Genomic DNA, 19,050 nt, shown 5'->3' on the forward strand with positions numbered 1-19,050 from the left:
ACAGTTTTTCTGCAGCACTCTTCTAAATGGTACTTTTGAGATTTTGTCCATCAAGGTCGTGTTAAAAAAGAATGACTTTTTGTTGGTAGTACTCTTTGTCTGCTGTCAGTCGTATTGGCTTCTTCTTCTTCTTTTACTTATTCTAAACTAACCAGAAATGTAAAAACAAACACCACTTCCTGTGGGCCAAAGGGTTTTTCCTTGGAAGGACCAACAAAAGTGGAGGCTCTTACAAAGCGGATATACTTTAAATTGCTATTGTGTTTTGTCAATCCGTGATCAAGAATAGCAAAAGTGACACTTATTTATATGATAATGTAGGAGATTATCACTCACAACAACTCATGGAAATTTGATTACTTCATTTAAATAAAATGTGTGTGTCTTGAATATGTAAAAAAAAATATTAAGGATGCAAGTATCTCCTGAGACAAACAGTATTTGTTTAAAGACTCAAAAGCAAGTTGAAAGTAACACGAGTGGAGCTAAATCCTCTGGAGCCTTGAGAAGCATTTTTCTGATTGTTTTCCTTATGTGGGTTTCCACATGAGTATTCTCTTTGGTTGCTTCACCACAAAGACCTCCACCCCAAAGAACGAAAGACATAAAAAGAAAATACAAAGCCCATTTCTTTTGCTGCTTCACACAGACTTGTCACTTGTTATTATGTGGATTCCTTTTGCACTCCTCAAGGAGAAAATAAAAGGTTTAGTGGTGGTCAGTCCTTTGAAGTAACACAGGCCATTGCTAACGTTTGTTTCAAGCTGACAAGAATACTGAATACTAATTTGTTTTTTTTTTTTTGGAAGGAAGGTTTTTTCCTTAAAATTCATGGGCAATTTTCGGAAGATTGCAGTGATGTGGCTGCAACAATCTGCACAACTGAGATGGCATTAGAAACACTTTGGACACAGGATACATTCACTGAAGCAACAGAAAGCAACAGTACGATGTTTATTCACTTTCTTGCCAAGAGTTAAATGTTCAGATCAATACGCCTAATGTCTGGATGGTAAATATGAAGCTACAGCCAGCAGCTGCTTAGCTTTGCTTAGCTTAGCATAAAAACTGGAAACAGGGGGAAACACCCTGATAGGTTACATACTGGCATACTAGCACCTCAGAAGCTCACTAATAATATTTCATGTTGTGGTTGTTTAAACCATAGGCTAGAATAAGCAATAAAATGACAATTAGCTATTTTACAGGGGTTCTACCAGACCTTTTTTTTTGGCTGGGAGCAGTTTCTGTACAACTAGTAGAGAGGAAGTTATGGTCACAACCAAGAAAACATCTGGTACATAACTACCCTGTAAAAAGGTGAACTGGATTAAACAAACAAGATGTTAAATAGGGAGCTTTAGAGATGCTGGTAAGCAGATTTTTTACATTAGCCATGCTAGCTGTTAGTTAAGATAACCTGTTTCTGGCTGTAACATTATATTTACCAAACAAATATAAGCGGGGTATCAATCTTCTCATCTAAGCCAAAAAAAATAAAAAATTGTCCACAGTTTTTTAGAAATTACAAATGTGTTGCAGCATCCCTTTTTACTTTGAGTTTTAAGGAAGATAATTAATATTCAGTCCTGTGGTTTTGTATCATTGATTTAACCAAGGTTTGTGTTCATTTATGATTTTATTTAGTGGGATTAGCTCTTGAAGCAGAATCATCTTCCCTCTTCCCAGCCTTTTCTACCAAATCTAACTGTGCAACCATTTGCAATAAATGGTCCTTTCACAAGTGTCTCCGACTGAGACGAACATTAGTGATGGCATCGTCATTTTAATGGACTGAACCCCTAAACCTAAACCAAGAACCAATAAATAGTCCTGTACAAAACCTGTAAAAATGCAAATAGTTGTTTTTAATCATACTCTTAACAAGCAACATGTTAATCCTTGAGCTTTACATGTGCTGCTAGATGGATGTTCTTGCCTTTGGATAGAGCCAGGTTAATTGTTTCCTCAGTTCCAGTCTCTATACTAAACTAAGCTAAAATAACTGGCTGCTAGTTCCAGCTTCATGTTTACTGTACGTTGTGAGTTGTATTACGTTTGTTTGAAATCACCACAATATGGATGACGAGTTTGAGAACAATCCTCACATCTATAGTCCTGCACTTTGTCTATCCCCCATGAAGCCAACCAATCTCACCTAGCTCTACCGCCACTATTTTAACTCATAACTCAAATTATGATGAGATTATTATGGTAAAATCCATCCCACTGCAGTCAAGTCACCCTTTGTGTATGAGCCTTGATGTTGACATCTGAATAGAAAAAAAACACTTATCCAGTGTTAATCTGTTTTGTAATCATTTGTCTCTGTGTGCTTTTTGAATAGGTTAATTCATTAGACTCAGATGGTGAAATATAGAAGTCCACAGCTAATCCCTCTCAGATGCACATGAAATAAGCAGCAAATGAAGGAGCAGCTGAACAGGCAGGTCATTTTTTTCATTCTTCCTATTACAAACAAAGGGAGACATTTTATTAATTTATGTCCATTCATGTACTCAGAATGAAAGGAAATTATTGTAAGATGGTACTTTATTGGTTTCAAGAGAGATGGAATTGCACCAGCCCAGAGTCTTAGTCGAATTAACATATCTTTGATTTAAGCATTTGACATGTACAGTAGGTAGATCTACTCCAAAGTCATCTTACACAGACCATTGAGACATTAAGTTCACTGAATCCAGTTTTTAATATTTAAATGAACTATAAAAAGCACATTAAAACATTTTCTCATTTTAGTTACAAAAATGGGTCACCTAAAGGGCTTCTCATTGCATTCACAGAAGGATTTGAACAGTGGATGTCTAACAGTTAATGTATTTCTCTCTTTAAAAAATCCCCACCCAAAATATATAAACTTAATTGCTTAACCAAGGTATATACAGGGCATAACATCCTTGCATCTTAAAGGTTATCAAGAAAGTTTGAGGTATACAACCAAAATAAAAAGCCTGTCAGAAAACAAAACAGAAAAAAAACAACAAATAGAATTAAATAAAGGAAAATGAATGCCATGATTTGCTTCCTACTAGCACAGGATCACAACATTAGTGGGAGATGTTGCCGTATACGTGCTGGTGTGATACTTCCAGTTGTTTCACCTATGGTCACAAGGGCAAAACAGCAAATAACCTCAAGCTTTGGACTGTCAATATATACAAAGGGCATACAGTCTAATTTAGCAATGGAGAATTGTTTGAATGCTCACTTTATTTGCTTCGTGACAGGTACACAGTATGTGTTGAACAAAAAATACCAGAATTATAAATTTATTTGATTGAATGATGTCTTCAACTTACACTGTATATCTTTGAACCAACACTGAAATTAAAGAGCCAGAAGCAGAATCTGATACACATGCAAGTTTTGAAAGTGGATTCAGAAATAACAGTATTGTACAAAATAATAATTACAGTTTTTTTTTATAATTATCAAAATACACCTTCTTTCTTAGCACCTCTTTATACTTTTGTGTGTTTTGAACAAGCACCATTGTAGTCGTTTTCATACAGCACCTGGAGAATCCAGAGAGGGGGTCTGTGTCCCCTTATGTCGCCTGACCCCCCCCTCTTGGTTACCTCCGATTCACCCTCCTCTGCCACGCGTTCAAATGTCCTTCACCTTTGCTCCGTAACGTGGTTAAGTCATGTGGTTCGAGCCCTACAAGGGCAACAAGTATTTTCCTGGGTTACACGTACATACATGGAAAGACATGTTTGCTACACCATCTCTTATTCAAAACTTGCATGTGGCATAGAAAAGGGTGGGGGGCTAGAAATGGGGTTTGGTGGTACCCAAAACGTCTCAACTTGACTTTCTTTGCTGGCCCCATCAAGTCCTTTTTTTGTTTCTTTTTTCGTTTTTATTTAGCCAAGGAAGCAGACGGGCCCAACTTCAAACCCAAACTTCTGGTTAGGGTCCCCAAAGTCAGTCAACATGACATCGATGATTGGAACCTGATCGATTTTGGGAGTATTAATCTCCATCACAGTCTTTCCATAGCCCTTCCTCGTCTGCAACAAGAGAGACATCGACATAGAGAGAAAGAGGAACCAATTAGACAAGCAAATCCCCGAAAAACACACACAGTTTGTCACATTTCTAACTGCACAAAACTGTGTGATCACACTGCAAGCAAGCTGATCTTTTAGTCAGTCCCTTCAATAAAAGGAGCCAGGCTGTCATCAGCTGAAATCAGTTATAATCACAGCTTTCCACTCCTGCTTGTTGCACTACTAATGTGATTTCATTTCAGGAGTAATACTTAGCAAGTGCCAAATGGATGAGAAACTAATTACGGCTATTCAAAGCTTCTTAAACTTTTATTTCAAACACCACAGGAGCAAATGTGTCAGAAACAATGCTTGATTTTTGCTGGAAAACAATCTCCTAATGGTATTTTTTTTTTAATAGCACCCAGTAGGTAGGTTAACTCATCCAAAAAAAAATCTAACTCCAAAGGCAAATTTGAGAAACTAGCACATTAATTTTCAATGATGCCAGAGACAGACCGAACTCATCCACCCCCTGCTCATTTTGACAGCCAGTATCTACGGACAGGGCTTACCGCGCATCCGTCTGAGAGGGCCTTGATGTAAGGGTTATTGTCATAGGACATCTCCTCATCATTGGCGCCCAGGAAGCGCAGCGCCTTGTCGTAGCTGTCGCTGGCGGCATCGTGCCACGCCACAGACTGGTGGCAGCTGTAGGTGAAGTTTTGCCTGGCCGAGGCTGTCAGTAGTCTGAGGAAGGTCATCTGTACCATGTTTATTGAGTTTCCATCTGCGTCAACATAGGAAAGCTGTTGGGGGAAAAGAGAGAGAGAGAGAGAGAGAGAGAGAGAGAGATGTCAAATGTAAGAGGCAAACATCCACATTTTCACTGAACAGTTGGATTTATTTATTTGTTTGTAAGTAAAAAAATATAAATTTGAAAAATATAAAAACACAAGAAATATAAGAAAGAAACTACAAGATAAATGTGCAAAAATACAAAGGACCTGTCATACATACTAATACAGCATTTCAAGGACAAAACAATAAAATAAACCGTAAAAACATTTTCCACTGCGATAATCAACACTGCTACGTTATGTATGTTCCTTTCTGACTAACAGTAACAGTAGCAGATGTTTACCAAGAAACTGCTGAAGGGTCGAGTGAGGCCTACTGGAATGCTAAACTTGTGAGGTATTCTACTCGAATCCTCTGTAATGTTTTATTGATGCTTTGTTCTTCATATGGAACAGGCTACGAATTGTAATGTTCTCACAATAACTGAAAAAAGGCGCCAGGTCAAAAGGATGCAGATTATTTTAACTAAAAGCCAATCTTGTACATGTTAAAAGCTCATCCCTTGGGTTTGGAGATTATCTCTGCTCTGGCTTGGCCTAAAATATGAACACACTCAAACCATTAGGTAGTTCAGGATGTCTTTATGGGGAGCAACTTTGGGTCACTCCCCTACAATTTCATGGGTGCTGCTGCTTTTTGAGTCTATCATCAGCTGCTTGCCATTTTACAAGCATCTTGCAGAGCTCCTGCACAGGTAGATGGGAGAAAGCAGGGAAAATAGGAGAGATGGGGGCGATACATTTAGTATAACCCTGAGTGAAGGAGGTTCTGCTTTGTGCAGGAAGCTGCAGAATGTGAAAGAAAGAGAAGAATAAAGAAGAGACTTACTATTTTACCACGTTTAAATTCACTGAACCATGACCCAGGAACTTCTTTGGGCCATGAAGATATTCTGACCTGCAGAAAACAAACAAAAGCACACAGCGTCCATCAATGACAGACATTATTATGGACTTTATTTTGTTATGAATCATGCAGCCAACACGAGAAAAGCTTTCTGTGTAAAGCACAGGCTCAAGGGTAACATCAAAGTTTATCATCTGTTTGTTATTTTAATGTCTCTGAAACATCATTTTCACAAACTTCACAGAGTCAGATCATTTTACACTATTTGCCTTTTGGTGTTTTTTTTGTGTTTGCAATAAAGTGAATATCAAATCTGTACAAGTTTAGCCCTGAAGCAAATCAAATGGCTCCCTTTGACAACTTCACCTCAGTGCCTCGCTGACTGTTGACGAGCTGTTTTAACATGACGGCTTAATATTCGATCAGAAATCATGATTAGAAAGAGGCAGTTAGGAATCTCGTGTGTGTGAATCCAGAGTCACTCACTCCGTTGGACTTCTTATCTGGATAGATGCAGGTTTCACCCCCGGCGGTGAAGTTACAGTAGACTTTGAAGGAATCCCCCGAGCAACCTTGGTTTGGATCAATCCAGTATTCGCCTGAGGAGAACCAAGAACACTCAAACATCCTGTTCAGATGATGTCCACAGAAAATGCCTCAAAGCTCCATTTCAAAAGTAAGTATGCTGGATTCCCTCACCCTATGTGAAATTCTGCTTAAAAGTTTATTTACTACTTATTTTCATGGTTTACACACTGCTGGATAAAGTGTTATTATCACGCCTGAAACAAGCTGTAATTTATGTGCAACAAACTTGAATCCCTACAGAGAAATAAAAAAGTAAAGACAAAGCTAAACCAATCTATGCTGCTGTAAATGTCAACTTTATCTTTATTATTGCTCCACTTTACATGCTGCAGTACTGAGAGGACTGGGGACCCAGAGGTCATGTAAAATTACTCAGTTAAACTGCAAACATTTAGCAAAATAGACAAGAAAGGCAAAAGATCTACCACTGATGAGTTCAGTTCTTTGTGGGCAGGGCTCTCAATCACAGTGCTTGTTTTTTTTCACTTGAGTATCAGTTTGTCAAAAGAACGTGTGTCTAGAGTGTTTCTCAAACTTTTTCAGACCAAGGACCACTCAACCATTAAAATAAAACTCACAGACCACCTAACTCCCCCGACATCCCCAAATCCAATAGGGCCCACTGCTTCAGTAGTGCTGCGGTGAGCCTGACTGTCACCTGGGACAGAACTTTAATTCACACGCATGTAGCGTTAAAATAATGACACATGTATGAACACCGGCTGGATGTAATCAAACACTCTATGCTTTTCAGTAGTGGTGAGTACATTACCAGTAAAATTCAACAGTTAGCACTTGCCAGTTGTCCCCGTTTCATTCTGTTTCATTTGATTTTGGTTTATCTGACTCAGTCTCAAGCCACCGGCCCATGATCTTGTCAATTGTCTGTGTTTAATAGTTAATAGGCACATAACTGGTGGAAATTAGCACAATCCCAGGGCAGGCCAACCGTCAGCTTAACCCACATTTCCTTTCAAATGTCACACTGATCATTTTTGACGTAAATCATAAAACATTAACTGGCGTAGCTACATCAGTGGTAGGCAGAGTCGCTAAACAATTGGTTACATTAAAGTCCAATAATACTGCAAAATAACATTAAGATAATGTTTGAATTTACATGAGTTGACTTCACATTGAAAACAACAGATATACACTATTCACTAGTAGGCTTTTTGGTCACTTGCAGACACTTTGAGAAACACTAAATTTAAAACATACAAATACAAATTCAGGCTTTGGGAAAGGATGGTCTAGACCAACAACAAAAACTGAAAGAATGGGGAGGCTCTTTAGTGTCCCACTTACAGATCAAGCTCGTCTCCAGTCTCTTTGTGAATTAAACTAAAAAGACAGGTGTGTTTTTATACGACGATCTGTTCCAACATTTCTTCTGAAGTGAAACTCTCCTGCTTTGATTTGACTTACCATCAGGGAACTCTGGGTGGCACAGCTGCAGATCTTTGCACGTTCTGGCCGGGTTGTTCTGTGTGCCCATGGGATACTTCATGCGTTCAATGTCCTGTTTGAGGTTGTTGAGTGAGCCGAAGATGTCCTCCATGCCCTCGCCATAGTCCATGATGGTACCGGCCGCATCTGACTGCATGTCAGCAGAGCGTTTGGTTTTCTTGGGTGACTGGATGGGCAGGGGCTGAATCACCTCACCTGGTGGGCCCTGCAGGGTACAATGAGGAATAGAGTTTTAGATTTGATACGAGAGGACTGACTTGACTGAGTTTGTACAGAGCTGCTGAGGATTTGAACGTAGGGGAATCAGAGGCAACGGCAGTGGCTTAAATACTCACAGGAGGACCAGGAGGACCAACTGAACCAGTGTCTCCTTTGGGACCAGCAGGACCCTAGGGACACATGAAGTGAAATATATTATCCAAGCTGGATTTAACATACACACTTATTATCATAATGGCAATACACCTTTAAAAACACACTGATTCTACTCACACTTGAACCCTTGGATCCCTTGGGACCTTGAGGACCCTGCATTAGATGAGACATAAGCACATCAATTTGGCAAAGTCACTCTATCTGTGGTGCAGAATTTAAATGAATGACTGAATCAGTAAAAGACTTACAGGCAGACCGGGGGGACCTGGGGGACCGAGAGGACCGGCAGATCCGCTGATACCCTGTGATATGAGATGAAAGCAGAAGTCAGATATATATTAAAGAAACACTGAGACAAAAGTATTATATTGAGGCTTTTATAATCAATGAAATGAAAAATCTAGAATATGGTGACCTAGCGTATACATCTGTTCATGAGGTGAATGGACATATAATGGTAAGAAGCTTTCATATGGAATTATGGAGTTTTTTATGAACTGAGATATAAACAAAGTCTCTATTTTAGTCACCAGGAAAAGGCCAAACCCTGCACTTTGAACATAGTCACAATCTCACAGCTTGGTTTTGTCAGGAAATAAAGCCAAATGATAGGAGGACTATTTTTGTAGGCCCTAAAATAGAAATGGTCAACTGAGTGCAAACTTTTTTGAAGCCCTTTTGCTCTGACAAAAGGGGACATTACAGTTTCATTAGGCTTAATCTCCAGATACTTCATCCATGCCATCACTTTAAATCACTGAGCCAGGGCAGGCTGGGGGCCACAGCAGGACAGAATATCATATTCAGTCATTCTGCAATGTTTATTTAAAAATGGATGAAGGTTCACATCAGTCCTTTATCGAGACAGAGGTTCAACCTTCTTTCACTACTTCTTCCTATTTAAGTGGAGGGCTCAGTGGTTAAGAAAAAATAATAAAATTTTAATGGTGTAGTTCAGAAGGAATCTCTTATCAGTGTTTTCCACAATGCAGAATATGATATTATCACAGTGGTTATCAGTTACACAGAAACTGACCACAGGGGCAGCATGTGGTAAAAAGAAAATCTGTCATGTTCACAATGTTCAGGCTGCTCACTGGACGACTGGGAATATGTGAAGAATAATGGCTGGATATCCGCTGGGTAACAGTGGAAAATTAAAATAAATGAAGCTCTATCCACTCGCAAGGCTCTCCAAATAGAAAGATGGAGAGATAAATAAATAAAATAAATAATAATATATTAAAATACATTGGATAATAATAAAAAAGACTCAGGTGGACTGCAATGCCTTTTTCAAGGGGTTTTAGTCAACAGCAAATGACTGTAGCTGGACTTGCAGCCACGGTAGAAGGGCAAATGGACTTAAAAATGGCAAGAGGTGGAGGGCCAGCGCGGGAATGGAGTCATCAATCACTTACACCATCGCCCTTGCCACCAGGAGAACCCTGGGGTCCAGGCAAACCTCGGTCTCCCTTCTCTCCTTGCTCACCGGGGGGTCCAATCAGACCGATCAAACCTGGGTGACCCTGCAGGACGAAAACAAATGTTCACACAGAAAGAACAATCAAAGATTACAGCAACGTCCCTTTGTGTTTACGCCAACTTTCAAAGCTACTGCAAGCAAGTCTGACAAGGACAAAACTGCTTTTTTCCACAAAAATAAAATGCACATGGGAAGCTATGAAGGTGAAGTTTCATTACAATATAAATCCTCAGGCATCATAATTGAAAGGTCTCTCCTGCAACAGATCAAAAACAACTCACAACACAAAGATGAGGATCCAGATCCGATGATTGGACAGTATTAAAAAATAGAAAAATAGACCACACTACATGAGGCTTCTTTTGAGCTTTTAAACTGCTCTCTCTCTCTCTCTCTCTCTCTCTCTCAAACCATCATGTCAGTATGTGGGAGGCAATTTAGACAGAGTAATGTGTGCTGTCTGAATATCCTGTGCAGTTATATTTCACAGGCAAATTTGACAGCGGCAGTGAAGAAAACATTAGACAGATTAGAGTGATATATCGCATTCTGCTACATATTCAGTACTGTTAAGAGGTTTTCTCTTACAGCAGCTACAGCAAAAACTAATTCTGTTTCCTTAATGTTAACATAAGCCTTTATTGGTATTAATGCTGCTTTCCAATTCTAAAAGACGTGTTGCGTTTTGATCATTTGCAAAGTCGCAGAAGCTGGGAGAAGCCTCAACTTTAGTCTGAACCGAGATCACTGTCCAAAGGTTCTCACTGTTTTCAGGTTATTTTCCCAGGCTATTTGGAACCTGGGAAATGAAACAGGAAAAAGGGCTAAACTCACCTTTTCACCCTTAGATCCAGGGTCACCTTTCAGACCAGGAAGACCAGGAGGACCCTGAACAACAATGATAGAAGTTAAAAATCAATTTTGCAGAGAAAAGGCAGCCAGTGTGAGGAAAAGAAGCGAGACAGAAAATTTGAAATAGGGAATGAGACAGTAATGACAAACATGAAAGGGACAAGAGAGCAGTATGAAAAAGAGAGAGAGAATGAGAGGTGTGAAAATGAGACGCCACAAAAGTGGAGGCAGAAAAATCATTATATCAGTTATATAAAGAGGAAAGCAGAGACAACACTGCAGAACAGATGAAAACCACACATGTATAACACATGTGACTTATGGGGACAAACTAGATGTTCAATAGCAATCGGTCTGGAATAAGTTCAACCTGACTTAACCTACACACTGGAGAGGGGAAGCAAGGGGAACCTTCTTGCCTTGCTCTGCCAAAAGTAAAGAAATATACCTTCCAACCAAACCATCTCTAGCTCCACACATAAATACACAGATTGATAGAGATAGAGAGAGAGAGAGAGAGAGAGAGAGGTAGAGAGAAAGAGAGATTATGCATACTAACCATAGGACCAGGTGGACCGTCTTGTCCTGGGGAGCCTGGCAGGCCTTGTTCACCCTGTAAAAAGCCGTTCAGTTGTAGTGAGCATTACAGCCTGCTGTATTTTCTCCAGCCTGCCATTGATTTTCTGAGCTCAGCACGATGATTAATAGTCCAAACAGGGGGGAAAAGTGTGCTGGAATAAACAAGTGAAACTAACCTATAAGCCAAATGAGAGTATTGATTATTCCATGAAGTCCATCATCATGTCTTCGCAGGACTTTTCTATGTGTGTGCACACTGTGGATGTGTGTGTTTTAGTCTAAGCATGCTGATTATATATGTAGAACATCACAAGGAGAGATCTTTGGTGTAGCTCAGACTTACAACGGGGCCGGGGATTCCACGTAGACCTTCTGGACCGGGCTTTCCTGAAGGTCCCTGGGGCCCAACCGGTCCTGTTTTACCTGCTGGACCCTCTGAACCAGCCTCACCCTGTATGTGGATATACAAGTGTTGTGAGAGAATGACCCAGGCTGAAGAATATGACACAAGCCAAGAAGATGGTATTGTAATAATATTAAATACTTATTTTAACAATGATCTGTAACTTTAAAAGTAAAGTTCACCTAATATGTAGCACTAATATGTCATGAACATCTTTGATCAAAACTTATCAAATTAAATTAAAAAAGTAAAAATAAATAAACTTAGAACTCTCCACAGTCATTGATCATCTAATCATTTGTAATAATTGGTAATGGTATAAAATAAAAGATCAGCTACGACTTCTCAAATCTGCAGCACATTTTCCTCTAGAGCCTCTGTGCATCTCAGAGTATTTTTATCAGGATTCAGCTGTGGGCTGCTTTTAGCTTTAAATTATGCTGAGACAGTATGCAGCATGTAGACTGGGTGAATGGGGACAAGTAAACAAGAGTCTTGAGTTATCAAATGAGGCAAAGTGCACTTGCTCCTCCCAATGAGATTCACAACAAGAGATGGAGCTACATCCCACTTTGTTTTCACTTCGAGTAAATTAAAAAATTAGTATGGCCACAAGATCAACATGTGGCAGAGGTGACCAGCTGTGACCTGCAATACATCAATATACACACAGCACATGGAAATAAGATATCGAGTTTGAGCTGCAAGGTGTTTACAGATTACAGGCATCCATACATCCACACTCATGTAACCAGCAGAGAGGTATCTTTTTCATTTACATACAGCATGCACCAGCTGATGCTAATGGATTTAGAACCTGAGGAAACCAGGAGACTGATGTAAAACAAGCACAGACTAAAGAGAAATTTCATGGAGCTCTGATTCACATGAAAGGAGAAAAGCATGGTAACTCTGAACACCTGAGGGTTAGATAGAAATAGCTTTGACTCCTTTTGTCTGTCTTGAAATTAAGCCACAGCACAATACAAGAAACAAGTGAATCTTAGTTTTACTGAAAAAGGCTGTGTCCATAAATTTCCATCTAATCTATGGTGGAAATTAAATTACTTCTGCATTTTTGTGCTTTTAATTCAAGAGGGGGGACGATGTGGGTATGGTGAGGGAGGGGAGGAAAGCCGAGGGACTTGCTGAGACACTTCTTACTGTGCAAAGGATGAATCGATTTTGTTACCTTAGCGCCCTTCTCTCCTTGCCTGCCCTCTGCACCTGCAGCCCCCGGAGGTCCCTGAGGAGGAAGACAGGACACTGCTTTAGCATTTCAACTCAGCATCAACACACACCAACTATACAACAGGACTGTTCAACAGAGTATCATGTGTTCTGCATCAGCACCAGCAAAAATGTTGCTGGGTCGTCTCTCCGGCGTCTTGGCATTTCAGTCTGCTTTAATTACATTTCATTTTGAGCAACTGTCTTGCTTGATAGATACTTGGTGGGCACTGTCTTTGAATGGGGAAGATAATCCATTGTCCTTGAATGTGTACTAATTCAGTTATGTCAAGATCTATTTGAATGACTTACACGTGCCTTTTTCAACACACACAATCATGCAGCCACGTAAGGACACACACAGAAAACACACACGGCCTTCATCAGACACACCCAGGGTTGGCGGGTCGTCTTTTCTCTCTGGTCAGGATCTTTCAGGCCCACAACAATTTCTTTCAACTCCACCTTCAGTCATCTCCCTTCAAAGCTGCTCTTCATCCAAATTCCACTCTGATCTGGCCGACTGCAGCCTGTGTGCTATTGACTGAGAGCCCATAATGTGAGCTCTCCTCCTGTCTTGGAGCTTTCATCTTCTCCTGATGTGTACCTCTCACTGGTGGTGAAGAGGCAGGCTCTTGATCAGCACAACCAGCACAAAGAGCCTTTTCAATTGTAGCGCAAAAGTCAATGTGGGAGATGTTTTCTGCTTGTCAAGATTGCCTTTGTGTTGGCTCAGCAGCATCAGGTGTTCGAGAAACAGTTTATGACTGTTCTTGATTGCATTAAATTGCTCCCAGTTACTAAGAAAAGATAAAAGGGTAAAAGAATTAAGGACTGACCTGAACCCATAAAAAAAGAAATTAAAGCTTGATGAGGTTAATGACTTATTCCGTATTTCTTTTTTTCAAGAAGCAAAGGTGAATACATTTCCAAAATTAAGGCCTTATCAAATTATTTGAAACTAAATGTACAGCTACACTAAACTGACTTATTCAGAATCAGGGGCTGAGAAGACACAAAAAAGAGCCAACAGATCCCTAAACAAGCTGGATTCCTAGCTGTGGAATTATGTATTCAGAGGAGCAACCTGTGGCGGATCATCTCAGGTCCCATTTTTTTTTCCTCAGCGAGTTGAGAGCCAAGTGTGATAAAATAGCCCTTTTCCTTACCATAATCCCCAGGCCATTTAGGTGCAGCAAATGCTGATACCATGCTAAATACTTAGAATGTAAATTTCATTGGGCACATTAGAAAAGCAATCAGCCCCAGTTTAAAAATGCATGGCGTGTTTTCTTCCCATTGGACTGAGTTCTTGGAGTTTCCCTTTGAAATGCAGTCAGTCACTTGATATTGTGACTTTTCTTTCAAATTCAGGAGAATAGCAGCTCATTTTCATGGGGACTTTGAGCTTCACATCATATTGGAAATATGTTAATGTCCACTGCAAATGTGCATTCAAAAAGCAACTGGCTTTGATATTTCACACAGATACCTCAACCTAATAAAGTGCATAAAGAAGCTCTCCTTTCTGGAGAGAGCGAGCACGGACATCAAAGACACATCAGCTTTTAATGTGTTAAAATCTTGATGTTTTATCTTAACTCAGACTTGTAACCTTGAGAAGTTTCACCAAAGCAGAGACCTACTGTGGTTCCTCTAGTAATGGCTGACCATGTGATAATCACATCACATGGCAATCATCAATCTTCAGCACATTCAAAGACTTATCATCTTATTTCAGTATTTTGTTGGTGCACATCCTTCTCTTCTCATAGCCTCTCAACGACTTCATCACGTCCATGTTATGCCTTTGTTTTGCTCCAGCTGTCAGTCAACAGCCACAGATCAATAATGTGTCAGACCTGCTACATCTCTCTCCCTCTCTTCCCTCTGCCACATGGACATGAATGAGGCTCCATTTTTCCAGCTGGTTTGTGGTAAGCCCTTTCAATTTCTCATGATTTTAACATCCCGACGTTCATCTCTGAGTAGGCTTTGAGACGGCTTTTCTTCGCAGGCAGCACAACACCCTGACCCATTAAATCTCCCACTTCGTTTTTCCCCTCTATGCTTCTACTGAGGATGAATCTCTCCTGCTTTACTGCCAACACTGAGTTGTCGAGGAGGAGTTGTTGCTAGGTGAGGTGGGATACTGGACCACTGGCTAAGGGGCCAGTGTGCTATGCCAGCAGATACACATTCCCTGCATCTCACAAGGGCTTGTTGACTCATGGTTTTAACACGGACAAAAGCTTTGGTCAGCAAGAGATTTCACATCAAAACAGCTCAAAGAACGTGAAATGATGAAATACCAACAAACTGAGACCATCAGACAAGTCAGTCTTGGATTATTGCCAGAAGCACATCAGTGAGGCATACACAGAAATACTGTCATAAAATTTATCTTGATAGCCACAAACTTACTCTCTTGCCAGGTGGTCCGGGTGGGCCAGCTTCTCCTGATGGACCTGGAGGTCCCTGAAAACAAGCGAAGAAACAGGAAATGCCAATAAAAGAGTTTGTATTAAGCAACGAGTAAGAGCTGATATGAATTTTAATGAGATTGCAGCTCGCTTCACTAAATTTCTCATTATGTCTGCCAAAAGGACACTAACACATAGAGCATATTGACATTTAGAGAGTATTCAACCCCTGGAGAGTCCAGAGGAGTTAAGCCAAAACCCACAATTGGATGAGGCGGTGCACTGCCTGAAATGATACACACTGTGCTCCCTGAGACACTTTCATCCAATTATCTCTGAGTTAATTGCAAGCAATCAAAGCTATTTTTTATCATTTGCATTAGTAAATATTCACAATACTGAAAACAGAGTTTTTCAGCTGGTTTATAGGCTGAGTACATGGTTACATATAAATATGAATAACAGGAGGATATGTTTTCCTGTCAAAGAACACAGATCATATTTCAATATACCTTGTAATCACTATTTTAAATTTTAAAATTTCAGCATGAGTTTACAAAAAAAAATCAAAAGCGTTACATTAATTTAGTAAATAAAGATTTTTGTGTTTTTCTTTGGCAATGATAAAGGCTAATTTACATTCATGAATGCTAATAAGAGTTGTTATTCGTTGCTCTTTACACAGGGCCAGCACATTACTGTTTTGCTTTTATTTCTAATCATACGTAATGAATCTGCAAAGCACATAAGTCTATTTACCCTCCACCCAAGAGTATGAAGTAAATATCATTAAAATGCTGCAGAGAAAATGATTTACTAAATATAACTACAGCTTTTACTGCAAGCAAACTTCTGGTGGACTACTACATTATAAAATAAATGTAAACAAGAGATATTCATGCTTACTCATACACAGACGAAGTAGCAGATTCTTAAGGTAGTTAGATTATATTATGTCCTTGTAAAGTGTCCCTCAAGTGAACCGTAGATAGGAGAAGATATGTATTCATGCAGCCATTTGTTCATTACAAATACGATAAAATAACAGCCACTTACAGGCTGACCGGCCTCTCCATCCTCTCCCTTCTCTCCTGCTTCCCCATCAGTGCCCTGTAACAGAGAGATGCACAGGTTAGATTCCAGTTGTTGGACATTGGAAATATCTACCCAACATTGTAATTACTATACTGTTTAATTCATGGATTTAACATGATTCACAATACAAAGATGATTTACTGGAAATGGGCCTGTATGGGGTAAATATCGCTTAAAGATTTCATACTTACAGCAACACCTGGCTCTCCAGGAGGGCCAGGGTCTCCAGGGAATCCGACAGGACCCTTTAAGAGAAGGAAATGAGATGCATCATTGTAGCAAAAGAAATGCGAGGCTGGATACAGGCGTTAAAGGCACAGTTAGTAATTTCGACAGTGATTTAGTTGTGGTGTACCTGGTTACAACCACTGAAGGCAATTTGATGGACTTAATGATGTTGTTGCAAATCCATGAGAAAAGGCCTCACTGCATTCCATTACCATGCAGGCATAAAATATAATCTCCTGCAATAAAAAGGCTTTTTAGCTCTTGAATATGTTCTAGGATAAAACTGCCTGCCTCAAGGGTGGGGTGGGGTTGGGTTGTGGAGTTGGGGGGTTGCATTTCCTTTAAAGCAGGATGTTTGAGCCTGTGTGACTGAGAGCCAGAAAACGTCCTCTGCAGATTTTGAGAGTATTTGGCAGACTTACAGGATTGCCCTTTGGACCGTCATCTCCAGGGGGTCCTTTGGCACCAGCGGGTCCAGCAGCTCCTGGGGGGCCAGCCTCTCCTTTCTCTCCTCTCTCACCTTTGGGTCCCTAAAGTGGTGGGGTGGTGGTGGAGGGCATTCATTACATCAGAACCACACCTATGAGTTTACACTGAACTGAGTATGGGACAATAGGTTTTGTCACACACAGACATGCAGACCTGATGTCAGTGTGTGAGAAACAACAACTCTGGCTGGTAAACAGTGTTACTGTACCTCTACAGGGCTAATACAAAAAGACAGCTTCATCTCAAAGGCACAATGTGAAGCATTTCAAGAATCAATAAAATTTAGATTTTCCCATGAAACCATACTCGCTAATGAGAGTAAATATAATGGACATGATTTTCATATCTGCCTTTAATCACCTTCACCATCTGTCCTTGCCATAAACTTCTAAACCTCCAGCTTCTGTAGCTCTGTTTGTGCTGATGTAATGGTGTACTCTTCCTGTTTTGTATGATGAAGCACTTTTCTTTGTGGCGTGAGGGAGTCCAGCAGATTCTCTGAATTGTGATTTGGAGTAAAATCTGCTGATAATTTCAATACGAGGTTGTGCTGCATGTTCCTGTTTGCTGCTACTGGGTAGTCAGCTTTTTCTACCGAAGCTACTGCTCACACCAACTCAGACGACAGAGACGAGCTGTAGTAATGTAATCACTTCTTTTTCACTTTGATGATCATGATGTTTGTGCACTCTCCCTAAAGTTTGGTAACATTCACATCCTGATGGTGTTTAATCATTTTTTTGTTTATGCATGTATGAGGTGAAATGCTGCGTAGGCTTCATGTCTGTTTGTGTAATGTACATCATTATTCTGTGCCTGTTTTCAAATGTGACCTGCTAGGAGACTTCTACCTGACTCAAATATATTAAAAAAATCACAATAAAACAAGTGTCTTGAATATTTTTCACAGTAAAATGCATTTCAATTCAGTTGAATTCAATTCATTTATTTTACTTAATACCATTTGTTTACTTTGTTAACAGTAACTAATGTATAATGAGGTCAATATTCTATTTTTATTAGTTATTATTGTTCCAATGTAATCTAATCTAATACTAAAATTTTTGATGTTTGATGTAAAAACAGAGGTACTGGAATGGGGTTGATGGTGGGGACTTAAATTGCACACTGACTTTGGAAATGTCACCAGCAGTTTGATGGGGAACTAGCAGGGAGTTTTATGAATGCTTGTAATCACACTCCTCTGCCACTCCCACTGGAAATGGGCCAAATTTCAATCTGCTGTACTTCAATAAGGATAAATGAGACAGCTGCACTAATAGAGCCATCAATAATTGGTGTTTAGAAAAAGTATGAAAAAAAAGCTTATCAAATTGTCATAAATTTCTGGCAATAACAAATGCAATCATATAGATAAGGTAAATTAACTCTAAACATTAATAATATAATCAAAACAATTTAAATATATGGTTCTACTACTGCCAAAACAGGGCAGATCACAGCTAAAAGCTGTACTCAGCAGAGTGGGGGTTTGATGTTGCTGTTTGACTAGCTTCATGTTGACTGCATCATTGTTCTTAAGGACACGCGCACCAGGCAATATCCTCCTGGTAATTATGTCTTAAGAGTCTGGGAAGAGACAGTTTGGCAGGCCATGAGGACATGGAGTGCAGAGCAGAGGAGCCATGCTGAGATGAACTACCAGCCTCAACGTGAGGAGCAATTACTTTTACTGTGATGAATACACAGTGTCACTCTGAAAAAAACAAACCTTCTCATTAAATTGGATTTTGTTCTATATTTGCCTAAAGCTATCCATTAAGCAACTGTTTTCCTGAAGATAACCTACAAACATGTGTTGGTGATGTTGCTGATACTACAAGTAACTTTTAAAAAGCCCCACAAATATTCATACTAAGGTTGTGTGGTATTTTAAAGACTGTGTTGAAAAGCAAGATGCACTGTACATGCAAACACACAAATACTAGCACAGAATACATAAAGACGCACAAACATGAAACATGCCGCACATATTTAGATTAACATACTAGAGGAACAAAAACAGAGCTTACTTACCCCAGTTCCAGGCTCTCCAGGGGGTCCTGGGTTTCCGGCCTCACCTTGTTCACCCTGTGGTTAAACAAATGTCAG

General features: G+C 39.8%; 1 protein-coding gene across 1 annotated transcript in view; it reads right to left on the reverse strand.

The window, feature by feature from the left end:
- Positions 1 to 2,759: 2,759 nt before the first annotated feature.
- Positions 2,760 to 19,050, reverse strand: part of col11a1 (collagen type XI alpha 1 chain) — a 79,550-nt gene continuing 63,259 nt past the window's right edge. The window contains exons 50-67 of the mRNA XM_022753999.1: positions 18,976 to 19,029; positions 16,872 to 16,979; positions 16,413 to 16,466; positions 16,183 to 16,236; positions 15,128 to 15,181; positions 12,666 to 12,719; positions 11,414 to 11,521; positions 11,051 to 11,104; positions 10,474 to 10,527; positions 9,575 to 9,682; positions 8,402 to 8,455; positions 8,271 to 8,306; positions 8,114 to 8,167; positions 7,737 to 7,983; positions 6,207 to 6,319; positions 5,703 to 5,771; positions 4,589 to 4,822; positions 2,760 to 4,034 (exon numbers count right to left, since the gene is read on the reverse strand). Coding sequence (XP_022609720.1) covers positions 3,888 to 4,034; positions 4,589 to 4,822; positions 5,703 to 5,771; positions 6,207 to 6,319; positions 7,737 to 7,983; positions 8,114 to 8,167; positions 8,271 to 8,306; positions 8,402 to 8,455; positions 9,575 to 9,682; positions 10,474 to 10,527; positions 11,051 to 11,104; positions 11,414 to 11,521; positions 12,666 to 12,719; positions 15,128 to 15,181; positions 16,183 to 16,236; positions 16,413 to 16,466; positions 16,872 to 16,979; positions 18,976 to 19,029 — 1,656 coding nt within the window. The 3' untranslated portion in view covers positions 2,760 to 3,887. The remainder of the gene's footprint in view (positions 4,035 to 4,588; positions 4,823 to 5,702; positions 5,772 to 6,206; positions 6,320 to 7,736; positions 7,984 to 8,113; positions 8,168 to 8,270; positions 8,307 to 8,401; positions 8,456 to 9,574; positions 9,683 to 10,473; positions 10,528 to 11,050; positions 11,105 to 11,413; positions 11,522 to 12,665; positions 12,720 to 15,127; positions 15,182 to 16,182; positions 16,237 to 16,412; positions 16,467 to 16,871; positions 16,980 to 18,975; positions 19,030 to 19,050) is intronic.

This window comes from Seriola dumerili, unplaced genomic scaffold (genome assembly GCF_002260705.1).
Source record: "Seriola dumerili isolate Sdu_G_001 unplaced genomic scaffold, Sdu_1.0 BDQW01000216.1, whole genome shotgun sequence".
NCBI classification, from domain to species: domain Eukaryota; kingdom Metazoa; phylum Chordata; class Actinopteri; order Carangiformes; family Carangidae; genus Seriola; species Seriola dumerili.